General features: G+C 45.3%; 1 protein-coding gene and 1 long non-coding RNA gene across 6 annotated transcripts in view; one reads left to right on the top strand and one right to left on the bottom strand.

Moving 5' to 3' along the window:
• The window catches only part of LOC134957922 (uncharacterized), a 119,735-nt gene that overhangs the window by 6,684 nt on the left and 92,415 nt on the right, over window positions 1–20,636 (top strand). Inside the window, exon 4 of one of the 5 annotated variants that reach the window (XR_010186799.1) lies at window positions 10,838–10,980. The exons of the other annotated variants lie outside the window; for them this stretch is intronic. This is a non-coding gene — a long non-coding RNA (uncharacterized LOC134957922). Of the gene's footprint in view, window positions 1–10,837; window positions 10,981–20,636 lie in introns of those variants that run through there. 5 annotated transcript variants of the gene reach the window in all.
• LOC134957196 (fibronectin type III domain-containing protein 7-like) overlaps window positions 11,575–20,636 on the bottom strand; it is a 42,550-nt gene continuing 33,488 nt past the window's right edge. The window contains exons 7-9 of the mRNA XM_063938892.1: window positions 12,714–12,974; window positions 12,235–12,495; window positions 11,575–11,627 (exon numbers count right to left, since the gene is read on the bottom strand). Of these exons, the coding sequence (XP_063794962.1) occupies window positions 11,575–11,627; window positions 12,235–12,495; window positions 12,714–12,974 (575 nt within the window). The remainder of the gene's footprint in view (window positions 11,628–12,234; window positions 12,496–12,713; window positions 12,975–20,636) is intronic.

Genomic DNA, 20,636 nt, shown 5'->3' with positions numbered 1-20,636 from the left:
GAGGGAGTTGGTGGGGTGGTCTGCGTGAGCTTGGTTACAAGAGGAAGGGATTTACTGGTCAGTGGACTGCTTCCGCTGTCGCCCAAAGTTTTTGAACTTGTCACTGACTTATTATGAATGCGCTGCAGGTGACGTATAAGGGAGGATGTTCCGAGGTGGTTAACGTCCTTACCCCTACTTATTACAGCTTGACAAAGGCAACACACGGCTTGACACCTGTTGTCCGCTTTTCTGTTGAAATACCTCCACACTGAAGAGCTGATTTTTTTGGTATTTTCACCAGGCATGTCAACGGCCATATTCCTCCCACGGACAACAGGTGTCTCCCCGGGTGCCTGACTTAAACAAACCACCTCACCATCAGAATCCTCCTGGTCAATTTCCTCCCCAGCGCCAGCAACACCCATATCCTCCTCATCCTGGTGTACTTCAACACTGACATCTTCAATCTGACTATCAGGAACTGGACTGCGGGTGCTCCTTCCAGCACTTGCAGGGGGCGTGCAAATGGTGGAAGGCGCATGCTCTTCACGTCCAGTGTTGGGAAGGTCAGGCATCGCAACCGACACAATTGGACTCTCCTTGTGGATTTGGGATTTCGAAGAACGCACAGTTCTTTGCGGTGCTTTTGCCAGCTTGAGTCTTTTCATTTTTCTAGCGAGAGGCTGAGTGCTTCCATCCTCATGTGAAGCTGAACCACTAGCCATGAACATAGGCCAGGGCCTCAGCCGTTCCTTGCCACTCCGTGTGGTAAATGGCATATTGGCAAGTTTACGCTTCTCCTCCGACAATTTTATTTTAGGTTTTGGAGCCTTTTTTTTACTGATATTTGGTGTTTTGGATTTGACATGCTCTGTACTATGACATTGGGCATCGGCCTTGGCAGACTACGTTGCTGGCATTTCATCGTCTCGGCCATGACTAGTGGCAGCAGCTTCAGCACGAGGTGGAAGTGGATCTTGATCTTTCCCTAATTTTGGAACCTCAACATTTTTGTTCTCCATATTTTAATAGGCACAACTAAAAGGCACCTCAGGTAAACAATGGAGATGGATGGATACTAGTATACAATTATGGGTGGACTGCCGAGTGCCGACACAGAGGTAGCTACAGCCGTGGACTACCGTACTGTACTGTGTCTGCTGCTAATATAGACTGGATGATAATGAGATGTAGTATGTATAAAGAAGAAAGAAAAAAAAAACCACGGGTAGGTGGTATACAATTATGGATGGACTGCCGAGTGCCGACACAGAGGTAGCTACAGCCGTGGACTACCGTACTGTACTGTGTCTGCTGCTAATATAGACTGGTTGATAATGAGATGTAGTATGTATAAAGAAGAAAGAAAAAAAAAACCACGGGTAGGTGGTATACAATTATGGATGGACTGCCGAGTGCCGACACAGAGGTAGCTACAGCCGTGGACTACCGTACTGTACTGTGTCTGCTGCTAATATAGACTGGATGATAATGAGATGTAGTATGTATAAAGAAGAAAGAAAAAAAAAACCACGGGTAGGTGGTATACAATTATGGATGGACTGCCGAGTGCCGACACAGAGGTAGCTACAGCCATGGACTACCGTACTGTACTGTGTCTGCTGCTAATATAGACTGGATGATAATGAGATGTAGTATGTATAAAGAAAGAAAAAAAAAACCACGGGTAGGTGGTATACAATTATGGATGGACTGCCGAGTGCCGACACAGAGGTAGCTACAGCCGTGGACTACCGTATTGTACTGTGTCTGCTGCTAATATAGACTGGTTGATAATGAGATGTAGTATGTATAAAGAAGAAAGAAAAAAAAAACCACGGGTAGGTGGTATACAATTATGGATGGACTGCAGAGTGCCGACACAGTGGTAGCTACAGCCGTGGACTACCGTACTGTACTGTGTCTGCTGCTAATATAGACTGGATGATAATGAGATGTAGTATGTATGTATAAAGAAGAAAGAAAAAAAAAACCACGGGTAGGTGGTATACAATTATGGATGGACTGCCGAGTGCCGACACAGAGGTAGCTACAGCCGTGAACTACCGTACTGTGTCTGCTGCTAATATAGACTGGTTGATAATGAGATGTAGTATGTATAAAGAAGAAAGAAAAAAATAAGAATTTACTTACCGATAATTCTATTTCTCGTAGTCCGTAGTGGATGCTGGGGACTCCGTAAGGACCATGGGGAATAGCGGCTCCGCAGGAGACAGGGCACAAAAGTAAAAGCTTTAGGATCAGGTGGTGTGCACTGGCTCCTCCCCCTATGACCCTCCTCCAAGCCTCAGTTAGGATACTGTGCCCGGACGAGCGTACACAATAAGGAAGGATTTTGAATCCCGGGTAAGACTCATACCAGCCACACCAATCACACTGTACAACCTGTGATCTGAACCCAGTTAACAGCATGATAACAGCGGAGCCTCTGAAAAAATGGCTCACAACAATAATAACCCGATTTTTGTTTAACAATAACTATGTACGAGTATTGCAGACAATCCGCACTTGGGATGGGCGCCCAGCATCCACTACGGACTACGAGAAATAGAATTATCGGTAAGTAAATTCTTATTTTCTCTGACGTCCTAAGTGGATGCTGGGGACTCCGTAAGGACCATGGGGATTATACCAAAGCTCCCAAACGGGCGGGAGAGTGCGGATGACTCTGCAGCACCGAATGAGAGAACTCCAGGTCCTCCTCAGCCAGGGTATCAAATTTGTAGAATTTTACAAACGTGTTTGCCCCTGACCAAGTAGCAGCTCGGCCAAGTTGTAAAGCCGAGACCCCTCGGGCAGCCGCCCAAGATGAGCCCACCTTCCTTGTGGAATGGGCATTTACATATTTTGGCTGTGGCAGGCCTGCCACAGAATGTGCAAGCTGAATTGTACTACACATCCAACTAGCAATCGTCTGCTTAGAAGCAAGAGCACCCCGTTTGTTGGGTGCATACAGGATAACAGCAAGTCAGTTTTCCTGACTCCAGCCGTCCTGGAAACATATATTTTCAGGGCCCTGACAACATCTAGCAACTTGGAGTCCTCCAAGTCCCTAGTATCCGCAGGTACCACAATAAGCTGGTTCAGGTGAAACGCTGACACCACCTTTGGGAGAAACTGGGGACGAGTCCGCAGCTCTGCCCTGTCCGAATGGACAATCAGATATGGGCTTTTGTGAGACAAAGCCGCCAATTCTGACACTCGCCTGGCCGAGGCCAGGGCCAACAGCATGGTCACTTTCCATGTGAGATATTTCAAATCCACAGATTTGAGCGGTTTAAACCAATGTGATTTGAGGAATCCCAGAACTACGTTGAGATCCCACAGTGCCACTGGAGGCACAAAAGGGGGTTGTATATGCAGTACTCCCTTGACAAACTTCTGGACTTCAGGAACTGAAGCCAATTCTTTCTGGAAGAAAATCGACAGGGCCGAAATTTGAACCTTAATGGACCCCAATTTGAGGCACATAGACACTCCTGTTTGCAGGAAATGTAGGAATCGACCGAGTTGAAATTCCTCCGTGGGGGCCTTCCTGGCCTCACACCATGCAACATATTTTCGCCAAATGCGGTGATAATGTTGTGTGGTCACCTCCTTCCTGGCTCTGACCAGGGTAGGGATGACCTCTTCCGGAATGCCTTTTTCCCTTAGGATCCGGCGTTCAACCGCCATGCCGTCAAACGCAGCCGCGGTAAGTCTTGGAACAGACATGATCCTTGCTGAAGCAAGTCCCTTCTTAGTATCTCTTGAAGTTCCGGGTACCAAGTCCTTCTTGGCCAATCCGGAGCCACGAGTATAGTTCTTACTCCTCTCCTTCTTATAATTCTCAGTACCTTGGGTATGAGAGGCAGAGGAGGGAACACATACACCGACTGGTACACCCACGGTGTTACCAGAGCGTCCCAGCTATTGCCTGAGGGTCTCTTGACCTGGCGCAATACCTGTCCAGTTTTTTGTTCAGACGGGACGCCATCATGTCCACCTTTGGTCTTTCCCAACGGTTCACAATCATGTGGAAGACTTCCAGATGAAGTCTCCACTCTCCCGGGTGGAGGTCGTGCCTGCTGAGGAAGTCTGCTTCCCAGTTGTCCACTCCCGGAATGAACACCGCTAACAGTGTTATCACATGATTTTTCGCCCAGCGAAGAATCCTTGCTGCCATTGCCCTCCTGCTTCTTGTGCCGCCCTGTCTGTTTACGTGGGCGACTGCCGTGATGTTGTCCGACTGGATCAGCACCGGTTGACTTTGAAGCAGAGGTCTTCCTAGGCTCAGAGCATTGTAAATTGCCCTTAGCTCCAGTATATTTATGTGGAGAGAAGTCTCCAGACTTGACCACACTCCTTGGAAATTTCTTCCCTGTGTGACTGCTCCCCAGCCTCTCAGGCTGGCATCCGTGGTCACCAGGACCCAGTCCTGAATGCCGAATCTGCTGCCCTCTAGTAGATGAGCACTCTGCAGCCACCACAGAAGAGACACCCTTGTCCTTGGAGACAGGATTATCCGCTGATGCATCTGAAGATGCGATCCGGACCATTCGTCCAGCAGATCCCACTGAAAAATTCTTTCGTGAAATCTGCCGAATGGAATCGCTTCGTAAGAAGCCACCATTTTTCCCAGGACTCTTGTGCATTGATGCACTGACACTTGGCCTGGTTCTAGGAGGTTCCTAACTAGCTCGGATAACTCCCAGGCTTTCTCCTCCGGGAGAAACACCTTTTTCTGGACTGTGTCCAGAATCATCCCTAGTAACAGCAGACGTGTCGTCGGAATCAGCTGCGATTTTGGAATATTTAGAATCCACCCGTGCTGTCGTAGAACTACTTGAGATAGTGCTACTCCGACCTCCAACTGTTCTCTGGACCTTGCCCTTATCAGGAGATCGTCCAAGTAAGGGATAATTAAGACGCCTTTTCTTTGAAGAAGAATCATCATTTCGGCCATTACCTTGGTAAAGACCCGGGGTGCCGTGGACAATCCAAACGGCAGCGTCTGAAACTGATAGTGACAGTTCTGTACCACGAACCTGAGGTACCCTTGGTGAGAAGGGCAATTTGGGACATGGAGGTAAGCATCCTTGATGTCCAGGGACACCATATAGTCCCCTTCTTCCTGGTTCGCTATCACTGCTCTGAGTGACTCCATCTTGATTTGAACCTTTGTATGTAAGTGTTCAAAGATTTCAGATTTAGAATAGATCTCACCGAGCCGTCTGGCTTCAGTACCACAAATAGTGTGGAATAATACCCTTTTCCTTGTTGTAGGAGGGGTACTTTGATTATCACCTGCTGGGAATACAGCTTGTGAATTGTTTCCAATAATGCCTCCCTGTCGGAGGGAGACGTTGGTAAAGCAGATTTCAGGAACCTGCGAGGGGGAGACGTCTCGAATTTCCAATCTGTACCCCTGGGATACTACTTGTAGGATCCAGGGGTCCACTTGCGAGTGAGCCCACTGCGCGCTGAAACTCTTGAGACGACCCCCCCCACCGCACCTGAGTCCGCTTGTACGGCCCCAGCGTCATGCTGAGGACTTGGCAGAAGCGGTGGAGGGCTTCTGTTCCTGGGAAGGGGCTGCCTGCTGCAGTCTTCTTCCGTTCCTCTACCCCTGGGCAGATATGACTGGCCTTTTGCCCGCTTGCCCTTATGGGGACGAAAGGACTGAGGCTGAAAAGACGGTGTCTTTTTCTGCTGAGATGTGACTTGGGGTAAAAAGGTGGATTTTCCAGCTGTTGACGTGGCCACCAGGTCCGATGGACCGACCCCAAATAACTCCTCCCCTTTATACGGCAATACTTCCATGTGCAGTTTGGAATCTGCATCACCTGACCACTTGACCACTGTCGTGTCCATAAACATCTTCTGGCAGACATGGACATCGCACTTACTCTTGATGCCAGAGTGCAAATATCCCTCTGTGCATCTCGTATATATAGAAATGCATCCTTTAAATGCTCTATAGTCAATAAAATACTGTCCCTGTCAAGGGTATCAATATTTTCAGTCAGGGAATCCGACCAAGCCACCCCAGCGCTGCACATCCAGGCTGAGGCGATCGCTGGTCGCAGTATAACACCAGTACGTGTGTATATACTTTTTAGGATATTTTCCAGCCTCCTATTAGCTGGCTCCTTGAGGGCGGCCGTATCTGGAGACGGTAACGCCACTTGTTTTGATAAGCGTGTGAGCGCCTTTAATTTTCTATCGGGGGAAACCCACGCATCATCACACACTTCAATTAATTTATCTGATTCAGGAAAAACTACAGGCAGTTTTTTCACACCCCACATAATACCCTTTTTTGTGGTACTTGTAGTATCAGAAATATGTAACACCTCCTTCATTGCCCTTAACATGTAACGTGTGGCCCTAATGGAAAATACGTTTGTTTCTTCACCGTCGACACTGGAGTCAGTGTCCGTGTCTGTGTCGACCGACTGAGGTAATGGGCGTTTTAAAGCCCCTGACGGTGTTTGAGACGCCTGGACAGGTACTAATTGGTTTGCCGGCCGTCTCATGTCGTCAACCGACCTTGCAGCTTGTTGACATTATCACGTAATTCCCTAAATAAGCCATCCATTCCGGTGTCGACTCCCTAGAGAGTGACATCACCATTACAGGCAATTGCTCCGCCTCCTCACCAACATCGTCCTCATACATGTCGACACACACGTACCGACACACAGCACACACACAGGGAATGCTCTGATAGAGGACAGGACCCCACTAGCCCTTTGGGGAGACAGAGGGAGAGTTTGCCAGCACACACCAAAACGCTATAATTTTACAGGGACAACCTTATATAAGTGTTTTCCCTTATAGCATCTTAATATGTAATAATATCGCCACAAAAATGCCCCCCCTCTCTGTTTTAACCCTGTTTCTGTAGTGCAGTGCAGGGGAGAGCCTGGGAGCCTTCCCACCAGCAGTTCTGTGAGGGAAAATGGCGCTGTGTGCTGAGGAGAATAGGCCCCGCCCCCTTTTCGGCGGGCTTCTTCTCCTGTTTTTCTGACAACCTGGCAGGGGTTAAATACATCCATATAGCCCCAGGGGCTATATGTGATGTATTTTTAGCCAGCATAGGTACTTTCATTGCTACCCAGGGCGCCCCCCCAAGCGCCCTGCACCCTCAGTGACCGTTGGTGTGAAGTGTGCTGAGAGCAATGGCGCACAGCTGCAGTGCTGTGCGCTACCTTAAGAAGACTGGGAAGTCTTCAGCCGCCGATTTCTGGACCTCTTCTCTCTTCAGCATCTGCAAGGGGGTCGGCGGCGCGGCTCCGGTGACCCATCCAGGCTGTACCTGTGATCGTCCCTCTGGAGCTAGTGTCCAGTAGCCTAAGAAGCCAATCCATCCTGCACGCAGGTGAGTTCACTTCTTCTCCCCTAAGTCCCTCGATGCAGTGAGCCTGTTGCCAGCAGGACTCACTGAAAATAAAAAACCTAACAAAACTTTTACTCTAAGCAGCTCTTTAGGAGAGCCACCTAGATTGCACCCTTCTCGGCCGGGCACAAAGATCTAACTGAGGCTTGGAGGAGGGTCATAGGGGGAGGAGCCAGTGCACACCACCTGATCCTAAAGCTTTTACTTTTGTGCCCTGTCTCCTGCGGAGCCGCTATTCCCCATGGTCCTTACGGAGTCCCCAGCATCCACTTAGGACGTCAGAGAAAAAAACCACGGGTAGGTGGTATACAATCATGGATGGACTGCCGAGTGCCGACACAGAGGTAGCTACAGCCGTGGACTACCGTACTGTACTGTGTCTGCTGCTAATATAGACTGGTTGATAATGAGATGTAGTATGTATAAAGAAGAAAGAAAAAAAAAACCACGGGTAGGTGGTATACAATTATGGATGGACTGCCGAGTGCCGACACAGAGATAGCTACAGCCGTGGACTACCGTACTGTACTGTGTCTGCTGCTAATATAGACTGGATGATAATGAGATGTAGTATGTATAAAGAAGAAAGAAAAAAAAAACCACGGGTAGGTGGTATACAATTATGGATGGACTGCCGAGTGCCGACACAGAGGTAGCTACAGCCGTGGACTACCGTACTGTACTGTGTCTGCTGCTAATATAGACTGGATGATAATGAGATGTAGTATGTATAAAGAAGAAAGAAAAAAAAACCACGGGTAGGTGGTATACAATTATGGATGGACTGCCGAGTGCCGACACAGAGGTAGCTACAGCCGTGAACTACCGTACTGTGTCTGCTGCTAGTATAGACTGGATGATAAATAATGATATAAAAAATATATATATATCACTACTGCAGCCGGACAGGTATATATTATATAATGACGGACCTGCTGGACACTGTCTGTCAGCAGAATGAGTTTTTTAATTTTTATAGAATAAAAAAACACCACACAAGTCACACGACGAGTGTACTTTTTCAGGCAGACATTCAATCACAATATACTATACTGGTGGTCAGTGTGGTCAGGTCACTGGTCACAGTGGTCAGTGGTCAGTCACACTGGCAGTGGCACTCTGGCAGCAAAAGTGTGCACTGTTTAATATGTACTCCTGGCTCCTGCTATAACCTATAACTGCTCCCCAGTCTCCCCCACAATTAAGCTGTGTGAGCACAGTCAGATATTATACATAGATGATGCAGCACACTGGGCTGAGCACAGATATGGTATGTGAGTGTGACTGAGTCACTGTGTATCGTTTTTTTCAGGCAGAGAACAAGAACAGAACGGATTATTAAATAATAATAAATTATAAAACTGCACTGGTGGTCAGGTCACTGGTCATCAGTCACTAGTATAACTCCTCCTAAGCTCCAGTAAGTAAATGAAGTGTCTCACTCTCACTCTCCTATCTATTTTAATTTCTAAACGGAGAGGACGCCAGCCACGTCCTCTCCCTATCAATCTCAATGCACGTGTGAAAATGGCCGCGACGCGCGGCTCCTTATATAGAATCCGAGTCTCGCGATAGAATCCGAGCCTCGCGAGAATCCGACAGCGTGATGACGACGTTCGGGCGCGCTCGGGTTAACCGAGCAAGGCGGGAAGATCCGAGTCGCTCGGACCCGTGTAAAAAAACATGAAGTTCGGGCGGGTTCGGATTCAGAGAAACCGAACCCGCTCATCTCTAGTGTTTTAAGTCTTTGTTCTTATATAAAAAATTTAGGGCGGGATGTATGAAACTGTAAAATGCAGTAAAAACGTACAGTACGTGATACATCCCGCCCTTAAAGTGGGACTAATACACTTCTGTTTAAGAGAATATAAAATGCATACCTCCCAGCCATCCTGATTTTAGATGGACGGTACCAATTTTAAAGCTCTGTACTGCCATTGTGAATGCGACTGTATTGTCCCAATCTGCCCAACAGTAGGAGGTGTATCCCATTCCCCACTGTTCTGCATAACTGGTGTGCAGGGCAGTGACATGGTGCTTGGAGGGGGACCATTGGGGCATCTTAGTCATATCCCCTCTGTGACACAGACACTCTCCCTCCATGATGTATTGTAGTTATGTCCCTTATCACGATTCTTTGTTGGGAGGTGTGTAAATATATAAAAAGGGCAAATAGCTCTACAATTTCAGACCTTGCGTGGGGTTTGCCTTATAGAAAGCACTATAGAGTTATATACATTGCAATTTTGCAAGCAGAGAAAAACCTATGACATTGAACTCACTTTGTCCTAGAATAAAGAGCAAATAGGTGAAGTACTATTACAGGTTGAGTATCCCTTATCCAAAATGCTTGGGACCAGAGGTGTGTTGGATATGGGATTTTTCCGTATTTTGGAATAATTGCATACCATAATGAGATATCATGGTGATGGGACCTAAATATAAGCACAGAATGCATTTATGTTACACATACACCGTATACACACAGCCTGAAAGTAATTTTAGACAATATTTTTTATAACTTTGTGCATTAAACAAAGTGTGTGTACATTCACACAATTCATTTATGTTTCATATACTCCTTATACACACAGCCTAAAGGTCATTTAATAAAATATTTTTAATAACTTTGTGTATTAAACAAAGTTTGTGTACATTGAGCCATCAAAAAACAACGATTTTACTATCTCACTCTCACTCAAAAAAGTCCGTATTTCGGAATATTCCGTATTTCGGAATATTTGGATATGGGATACTCAACCTGTACTAATCTACTATACATTTTACCTAATTGTAGATGTTTACTGATACTGGTTGGTGAATAAATCTATGGGAAGTTATTCCTTTGTGATTCAATGAGTTATGATTGACTTTGACATTCTGCTTACCTGTGTAAACATACTCTGGTGAGTTGGCTATGCTGCTACAACTTGACCCAAATGTTTCCACCGTCACAGCATATGTCTGGCCACATATTAAATTATTTACTAGACAGCTGGCTTCAGATGTGTTGCACTTGCTTTCATTCCCATCCACTGCGTTGATGGTAGCAATGTAGGTTGTCCCTTCAAGAGCAGGCCTCCAAGAGATCTCTGCATAGTTATTTCCACATTGGAGCTGTACACTAACGTTTCCTGCTGGACAAGGAACTAAAAGAGAAAGTCAATGTCTGGTAAACCCTGAATACTTATCATGGAACCAATCATACTTACATTGTTAGATGTTGGCAGCCTGGGAACCCATTTTTTTTTGTTTGTTTTTTCAGAAAGAATATTGTACCTAATGCAATGTACTGTACTCACTACTGTATGAGCAACTTCTTGGTATATAATGACTATAATGGTAGCCTGTAAAGTAGCAGAGTCATAGCAGTGTCTATTTTGGGTAAATGTATATTTTCCTATGATTTATATTTTATACTTTGGTATAGAGATGTGCGGTTCGGTTTTTTAGAAATCCGAACCCACCAGTGCCAGTTCAGATGTCCCTCTTCAATGGGGACATACTCTTCTTTCCCCGAAATACATGAGACTCCCGGATATTTCTAGATTAGGCATGTATAAATTATGTGAAAAGACCTCAGAATATTGCTAATAAATCACTGATAAATGCTCCTTCATTATTTATTTCACTTGCAGGAACCTGGATGCAGCAATCTCAGGGCTCCACATACTAATACTTCACAGTTATGCATAGCACAGTTTGAATCAGCTGTCAGGCTAAAAATCGGCAGCTCTGTGCATGCGTATGTGGCGCAATGCGCATGCGCGACATACGGGCACAATGAACTGTGTAGTTTTGCACAGGGTCTAGCGATGCATTTCAGTTGCACTGCTTGCCGCAGAGTGATTGACATGAAGTGGGCGTTTCTGGGTGACAACTGACCGTTTTCAGGGAGAGTGCGGAAAAACGCAGGCGTGCCAGGAAAAAAACCAGGTGTGGCTAGGGGCGAACGCTGGGCGGGTTTGTGACGTCAAATCCGGAACTGAATAGTCTGAAGTGATCGCAAGCGCTGATTAGGTTTTGAGCTACTCTGAAACTACACAAAAAAAATTTGTAGCTGCTCTGCAATACAACCGTTCGCACTTCTGCTAAGCTAAAATACACTCCCAGTGGGCGGCGGCATAGCGTTTGCACGGTTGCTAAAACTAGCTAGCGAGCGATCAACTCGGAATGACCCCCTATATGCGTTACATAACCTCCATTTGGATGACCCAGCCTACAAGACTCAGCTCTCCATTGACTGACAGTGGTAAGAGATTTGTAGTTTTACAGCTTGCCAAGTCAGGTGTCAAGAAGTGCATGAGTGAATTATACTTGCTGCGCTCCCCACAGGTTCTATTCCCACTCTACTGATGTCGTGGACACCCACGAGTGGGAATAGCTCCTGTTGGTTGGCATGCCGACCCACGGGCTAGTCAGTGTTCGGGATGCAGGTGCCGGTATTGTGATAGGTGGTGTCTTGACCGCCGGCCACATAACCGCATCGCTTTACTTTTAGGGGGCTTTGATTAAAAAAAAAGTCCTAAAACATTGCAGAATTTGTTGATTTTAACAAACAAAATGTTGACAGAAATTATGTTTCTAGTAGAGGTGTGCGGTGCGCTTCTCCAGGAGTCCGAATTAAACAGAATTTTGTGAATCAGAACCAAACCAAATCCCGACCCGGGTCTCCCAAGGAGAGCTGATCCAAACTGATTCCCGGTTTGGATCTTCCTGTGTATTGGAATTCAGATTTGAATTTCACGTTTTGGATTGCAAAAATTACATAATTTTAGCTGGGTTTTTTTAATAGATTTTTTTTATCAATGATTCTATATTTCATTAAGTATTAAAGCAGCCCATCTTACCTGTGTATAACTCTGCAGGAAAGCTGGGTGCACTCTCACACTGATCATTGACTGCTGTCACTATCACATCATATGACTGTCCGCAGGGGACACTGCTGATCTCACAACCAAGCTCAGTGCTGTTACACACAACATAGCGACTCCCAGGTGTTCTCAGAACTGAGAAATAGCTCAGAGCTCCCAGGGCTTTATCCCAGCTCAGTTGGGTGGCTGAGTTGGAGCAATTCATTTTAGGAACCACATTTTGAGGCTGACATGGTGCTGAAACAATAAAGACACAATCAAGGATATGCAGCATGCACCATACTTCTCACTTCTCTCTCAGGAAACGATATTACTTAAAGCTGTATAAACAGATATGTTTTTAAAAAAAAATCATACTGGAGCTGAAATTGGAGCAATAAATGTGTTTGAAGGAAAGAAAACCATAGTGTAAAAAAAATGATCATGTCACTTACATATTGATACAAAGACCATACCTGTCATAAGGGTAGTTGGGGCACTTGTTGGACCCCAGCACTGTTTGCTGATGGCTGTAACTGTCACACTGTATGTCTGACCACACTTCAGCTCATTGATAGTGCAGCCTGGGTCTTCCATATAACAAGATAGTGTCTCTTCTCCCGGGCTGGTGACATTGGACACATAACTGATTGCACCTGAGCTTGTACTCCAGGATAATGAAACTGAGTTGTTGTAACAGTTGAGCTGTGGTTGTTCCAGCACTGGGACACATGGGGCTGGAAAAACACATGATATATTTTTATTGCCAGTATTTCTTGTTATTTTACATAGTCTACAGTATTTATCATACAGATGTGTCCTCACTTACTGGTTTTCTGGATGCCATACGGCTCTCAACGTTGGGTTCCACTGAGGCACTTTGAGAAGAGTAGCGCACTATTTTTTTCTTTATATTTTGTGAATTTTTGCAGCCAATAGCAGCTCACATTGTACCAGAGATGCCAGGCTGTATCGTCAATAGTACAGGAATTGCCGTTAATAGCCGCTCACATTGTACCAGAGATGCTAGGCTGTATCGTCAATAGTACAGGAATTGCCATTAATAGCCGCTCACATACATTGTACCAGAGATGCCAGGCTGTATCGTCAATAGTACAGGAATTGCCGTTAATAGCCGCTCACATTGTACCAGAGATGCCAGGCTGTATCGTCAATAGTACAGGAATTGCCGTTAATAGCCGCTCACATTGTACCAGAGATGCTAGGCTGTATCGTCAATAGTACAGGAATTGCCATTAATAACCGCTCACATTGTACCAGAGATGCTAGGCTGTATCTTCAATAGTACAGGAATTGCCATTAATTGCCACTCACATTGTACCAGAGATGCCAGGCTGTATCGTCAATAGTACAGGAATTGCCGTTAATAGCCGCTCACATTGTACCAGAGATGCCAGGCTGTATCGTCAATAGTACAGGAATTGCCGTTAATAGCCGCTCACATTGTACCAGAGATGCTAGGCTGTATCGTCAATAGTACAGGAATTGCCATTAATAACCGCTCACATTGTACCAGAGATGCTAGGCTGTATCGTCAATAGTACAGGAATTGCCATTAATAACCGCTCACATTGTACCAGAGATGCTAGGCTGTATCTTCAATAGTACAGGAATTGCCATTAATAGCCGCTCACATTGTACCAGAGATGCTAGGCTGTATCTTCAATAGTACAGGAATTGCCATTAATTGCCGCTCACATTGTACCAGAGATGCTAGGCTGTATCTTCAATAGTACAGGAATTGCCATTAATAGCCGCTCACATTGTACCAGAGATGCCAGGCTGTATCTTCAATAGTACAGGAATTGCCATTAATAACCGCTCACATTGTACCAGAGATGCTAGGCTGTATCTTCGATAGTACAGGAATTGCCATTAATAACCGCTCACATTGTACCATAGTACAGGAATTGCCATTAATTGCCGCTCACATTGTACCAGAGATGCTAGGCTGTATCGTCAATAGTACAGGAATTGCCATTAATAGCCGCTCACATTGTACAAGAGATGCTAGGCTGTATCTTAAATAGTACAGGAATTGCCATTAATAGCTGCTCACATTGTACCAGAGATGCTAGGCTGTATCTCCAATAGTACAGGAATTGCCATTAATAACTGCTCACATTGTACCAGAGATGCTAGGCTGTATCTCCAATAGTACAGGAATTGCCATTAATAGCCGCTCACATTGTACCAGAGATGCTAGGCTGTATCTCCAATAGTACAGGAATTGCCATTAATTGCCACTCACATTGTACCAGAGATGCTAGGCTGTATATCCAATAGTATAGGAATTGCCATTAATAGCCGCTCACATTGTACCAGAGATGCTAGGCTGTATCTTAAATAGTACAGGAATTGCCATTAATTGCCACTCACATTGTACCAGAGATGCAAGGCTGTATATCCAATAGTACAGGAATTGCCATTAATAGCCGCTCACATTGTACCAGAGATGCTAGGCTGTATCTTAAATAGTACAGGAATTGCCATTAATAGCCGCTCACATTCTACCAGAGATGCTAAGCTGTATCTTAAATAGTACAGGAATTGCCATTAATAGCCGCTCACATTGTACCAGAGATGCTAGGCTGTATCTCCAATAGTACAGGAATTGCCATTAATAGCCGCTCACATTGTACCAGAGATGCTAGGCTGTATCGTCAATAGTACAGGAATTGCCATTAATTGCCGCTCACATTGTACCAGAGATGCTAGGCTGTATCTCCAATAGTACAGGAATTGCCATTAATAGCCACTCACATTGTACCAGAGATGCTAGGCTGTATCTTAAATAGTACAGGAATTGCCATTAATAGCCGCTCACATTGTACCAGAGATGCTAGGCTGTATCGTCAATAGTACAGGAATTGCCATTAATTGCCACTCACATTGTACCAGAGATGCTAGGCTGTATCGTCAATAGTACAGGAATTGCCATTAATAGCCACTCACATTGTACCAGAGATGCTAGGCTGTATCTCCAATAGTACAGGAATTGCCATTAATAGCCGCTCACATTGTACCAGAGATGCTAGGCTGTATCGTCAATAGTACAGGAATTGCCATTAATTGCCGCTCACATTGTACCAGAGATGCTAGGCTGTATCTCCAATAGTACAGGAATTGCCATTAATAGCCGCTCACATTGTACCAGAGATGCTAGGCTGTATCGTCAATAGTACAGGAATTGCCATTAATTGCCGCTCACATTGTACCAGAGATGCCAGGCTGTATCGTCAATAGTACAGGAATTGCCATTAATAGCCGCTCACATTGTACCAGAGATGCTAGGCTGTATCTTAAATAGTACAGGAATTGCCATTAATAGCCGCTCACATTGTACCAGAGATGCCAGGCTGTATCGTCAATAGTACAGGAATTGCCGTTAATAGCCGCTCACATTGTACCAGAGATGCTAGGCTGTATCGTCAATAGTACAGGAATTGCCATTAATAGCCACTCACATTGTACCAGAGATGCTAGGCTGTATCGTCAATAGTACAGGAATTGCCGTTAATAGCAGCTCACATTGTACCAGAGATGCTAGGCTGTATCGTCAATAGTACAGGAATTGCCATTAATAGCCGCTCACATTGTACCAGAGATGCCAGGCTGTATCGTCAATAGTACAGGAATTGCCGTTAATAGCCGCTCAGATTGTACCAGAGATGCTAGGCTGTATCTCCAATAGTACAGGAATTGCCATTAATAGCCGCTCACATTGTACCAGAGATGCTAGGCTGTATCGTCAATAGTACAGGAATTGCCATTAATAGCCACTCACATTGTACCAGAGATGCTAGGCTGTATCGTCAATAGTACAGGAATTGCCATTAATAGCCACTCACATTGTACCAGAGATGCTAGGCTGTATCGTCAATAGTACAGGAATTGCCATTAATTGCCGCTCACATTGTACCAGAGATGCCAGGCTGTATCGTCAATAGTACAGGAATTGCCATTAATAGCCGCTCACATTGTACCAGAGATGCTAGGCTGTATCTTAAATAGTACAGGAATTGCCATTAATTGCCGCTCACACAGTACCAGAGTTGCTAGGCTGTATCGTCAATAGTACAGGAATTGCCATTAATAGCCGCTCACATTGTACCAGAGATGCTAGGCTGTATCTTAAATAGTACAGGAATTGCCATTAATAGCCGCTCACATTGTACCAGAGATGCTAGGCTGTATCTCCAATAGTACAGGAATTGCCATTAATAACTGCTCACATTGTACCAGAGATGCTAGGCTGTATCTCCAATAGTACAGGAATTGCCATTAATAGCCGCTCACATTGTACCAGAGATGCTAGGCTGTATCTTAAATAGTACAGGAATTGCCATTAATTGCCACTCACATTGTACCAGAGATGCTAGGCTGTATCTCCAATAGTACAGGAATTGCCATTAATAGCCGCTCACATTGTACCAGAGATGCTAGGCTGTATCTTAAATAGTACAGGAATTGCCATTAATAGCCGCTCACATTGTACCAGAGATGCTAGGCTGTATCTTAAATAGTACAGGAATTGCCATTAATTGCCACTCACATTGTACCAGAGATGCAAGGCTGTATATCCAATAGTACAGGAATTGCCATTAATAGCCGCTCACATTGTACCAGAGATGCTAGGCTGTATCTTAAATAGTACAGGAATTGCCATTAATAGCCGCTCACATTGTACCAGAGATGCTAGGCTGTATCGTCAATAGTACAGGAATTGCCATTAATTGCCGCTCACATTGTACCAGAGATGCTAGGCTGTATCTCCAATAGTACAGGAATTGCCATTAATAGCCACTCACATTGTACCAGAGATGCTAGGCTGTATCGTCAATAGTACAGGAATTGCCATTAATTGCCACTCACATTGTACCAGAGATGCTAGGCTGTATCGTCAATAGTACAGGAATTGCCATTAATAGCCACTCACATTGTACCAGAGATGCTAGGCTGTATCTCCAATAGTACAGGAATTGCCATTAATAGCCGCTCACATTGTACCAGAGATGCTAGGCTGTATCATCAATAGTACAGGAATTGCCATTAATTGCCGCTCACATTGTACCAGAGATGCCAGGCTGTATCGTCAATAGTACAGGAATTGCCATTAATAGCCGCTCACATTCTACCAGAGATGCTAGGCTGTATCTTAAATAGTACAGGAATTGCCATTAATTGCCGCTTACATTGTACCAGAGATGCTAGGCTGTATCGTCAATAGTACAGGAATTGCCATTAATAGCCGCTCACATTGTACCAGAGATGCTAGGCTGTATCTTAAATAGTACAGGAATTGCCATTAATAGCCGCTCACATTGTACCAGAGATGCTAGGCTGTATCTCCAATAGTACAGGAATTGCCATTAATAACTGCTCACATTGTACCAGAGATGCTAGGCTGTATCTCCAATAGTACAGGAATTGCCATTAATAGCCGCTCACATTGTACCAGAGATGCTAGGCTGTATCTTAAATAGTACAGGAATTGCCATTAATTGCCACTCACATTGTACCAGAGATGCTAGGCTGTATCTCCAATAGTACAGGAATTGCCATTAATAGCCACTCACATTGTACCAGAGATGCTAGGCTGTATCTTAAATAGTACAGGAATTGCCATTAATAGCCGCTCACATTGTACCAGAGATGCCAGGCTGTATCTCCAATAGTACAGGAATTGCCATTAATAGCCACTCACATTGTACCAGAGATGCTAGGCTGTATCTTAAATAGTACAGGAATTGCCATTAATAGCCGCTCACATTGTACCAGAGATGCCAGGCTGTATCTCCAATAGTACAGGAATTGCCATTAATAGCCGCTCACATTGTACCAGAGATGCTAGGCTGTATCTCCAATAGTACAGGAATTGCCATTAATAGCCGCTCACATTGTACCAGAGATGCTAGGCTGTATCTTAAATAGTACAGGAATTGCCATTAATTGCCGCTCACATTGTACCAGAGATGCCAGGCTGTATCTCCAATAGTACAGGAATTGCCATTAATTGCCGCTCACATTGTACCAGAGATGCTAGGCTGTATCTCCAATAGTACAGGAATTGCCATTAATAGCCGCTCACATTGTACCAGAGATGCTAGGCTGTATCTCCAATAGTACAGGAATTGCCATTAATAGCCGCTCACATTGTACCAGAGATGCTAGGCTGTATCTCCAATAGTACAGGAATTGCCATTAATAGCCGCTCACATTGTACCAGAGATGCTAGGCTGTATCTTAAATAGTACAGGAATTGCCATTAATTGCCGCTCACATTGTACCAGAGATGCCAGGCTGTATCTCCAATAGTACAGGAATTGCCATTAATTGCCGCTCACATTGTACCAGAGATGCTAGGCTGTATCTCCAATAGTACAGGAATTGCCATTAATAGCCGCTCACATTGTACCAGAGATGCTAGGCTGTATCTCCAATAGTACAGGAATTGCCATTAATTGCCACTCACATTGTACCAGAGATGCTAGGCTGTATCTCCAATAGTACAGGAATTGCCATTAATAGCCGCTCACATTGTACCAGAGATGCTAGACTGTATCTCCAATAGTACAGGAATTGCCATTAATAGCCGCTCACATTGTACCAGAGATGCTAGGCTGTATCTCCAATAGTACAGGAATTGCCATTAATAGCCGCTCACATTGTACCAGAGATGCTAGGCTGTATCTCCAATAGTACAGGAATTGCCATTAATAGCCACTCACATTGTACCAGAGATGCCAGGCTGTATCTCCAGTAGTACAGGAATTGCCATTAATAGCCGCTCACATTGTACCAGAGATGCTAGGCTGTATCTCCAATAGTACAGGAATTGCCATTAATAGCCGCTCACATTGTACCAGAGATGCTAGGCTGTATCGTCAATAGTACAGGAATTGCCATTAATAGCCGCTCACATTGTACCAGAGATGCTAGGCTGTATCTCCAATAGTACAGGAATTGCCATTAATAGCCGCTCACATTGTACCAGAGATGCTAGGCTGTATCTCCAATAGTACAGGAATTGCCATTAATTGCCACTCACATTGTACCAGAGATGCTAGGCTGTATCGTCAATAGTACAGGAATTGCCATTAATAGCCGCTCACATTGTACCAGAGATGCCAGGCTGTATCTCCAATAGTACAGGAATTGCCATTAATAGCCGCTCACATTGTACCAGAGATGCTAGGCTGTATCTCCAATAGTACAGGAATTGCCATTAATTGCCACTCACATTGTACCAGAGATGCTAGGCTGTATCTCCAATAGTACAGGAATTGCCATTAATAGCCGCTCACATTGTACCAGAGATGCTAGACTGTATCTCCAATAGTACAGGAATTGCCATTAATAGCCGCTCACATTGTACCAGAGATGCTAGGCTGTATCTCCAATAGTACAGGAATTGCCATTAATAGCCGCTCACATTGTACCAGAGATGCTAGGCTGTATCTCCAATAGTACAGGAATTGCCATTAATAGCCGCTCACATTGGAGCCCTTTTTACACAGACTCGCACAAAGATGTACAAATGTCCCACACCAAATTGATCAGTGTAAGGGTGTGTACACACGGTGAGATATTTTCTTAAAATTTTGACTATATAGTCAGGATCGTAAGAAAAGTAAGTGCAGATCGCAAGGTGAAAGTCACCTTGCGATCCCGATTCGACGACGATGCTCATTATGTGCTTGCGATGCTGACCTAGCCCCTGTCGCATACTGAGAATCGGCATAGCCCGAATCTCACCGTGTGTATGGGCCTTAAGCTAGCAGTGTCATTTTGTCACTTTTATGTGTTTTCTACATGCTAATAAGATGCACATTTTGTGCGAAAAAGATCAGTGTGGAAAGCCAGACTGGACCTGGTGTGCCAAGAGGAGCTATTTGACATGACTGAAGAAACAGTAAAAAAGAACACATTTATATGCATTATGTTGATGTAATCTCATTCTTATATGGGGATGGGGGGGGGGGGGGGGGCGGTTTGGACTGGTCCACAGGTGTACAGGGGAACTGTCTGGGCTCCACCTCCTCTAGGGACCAGGTTCTAGACTAGGGGTGGGCAAAATACGGCCCGCGGGCCGGATGCGGCCCGCGAACCGATCCTGCCCGGCCCGCTGCCTCCCACCTGCATGCAATGACAAGCGGCCCGACAGGGCAGCTTGTCATTGTCCCGGCCAGCTTCCAGCCCAGGTCACCAGCAGCGGCTGCAAGCTGATGCCTGCGGCAGCGCGGCTCTGTTGCCGCAGCCGGCACTATGTGATCTCTCCCCCTTCTCCCTGTCAGCGCAGCTCCTCCTCCCCCTGCTATTCTCACTCACCCAGCCAGCCAGGCGAAGCTCCGCCTCTGAGACAGGGGAAAGGACTG

This window comes from Pseudophryne corroboree, chromosome 9 (genome assembly GCF_028390025.1).
Source record: "Pseudophryne corroboree isolate aPseCor3 chromosome 9, aPseCor3.hap2, whole genome shotgun sequence".
NCBI lineage: Eukaryota > Metazoa > Chordata > Amphibia > Anura > Myobatrachidae > Pseudophryne > Pseudophryne corroboree.
Note: the sequence above shows the minus strand (reverse complement) of the source record. Positions and strands in the feature narration are given on the sequence as shown.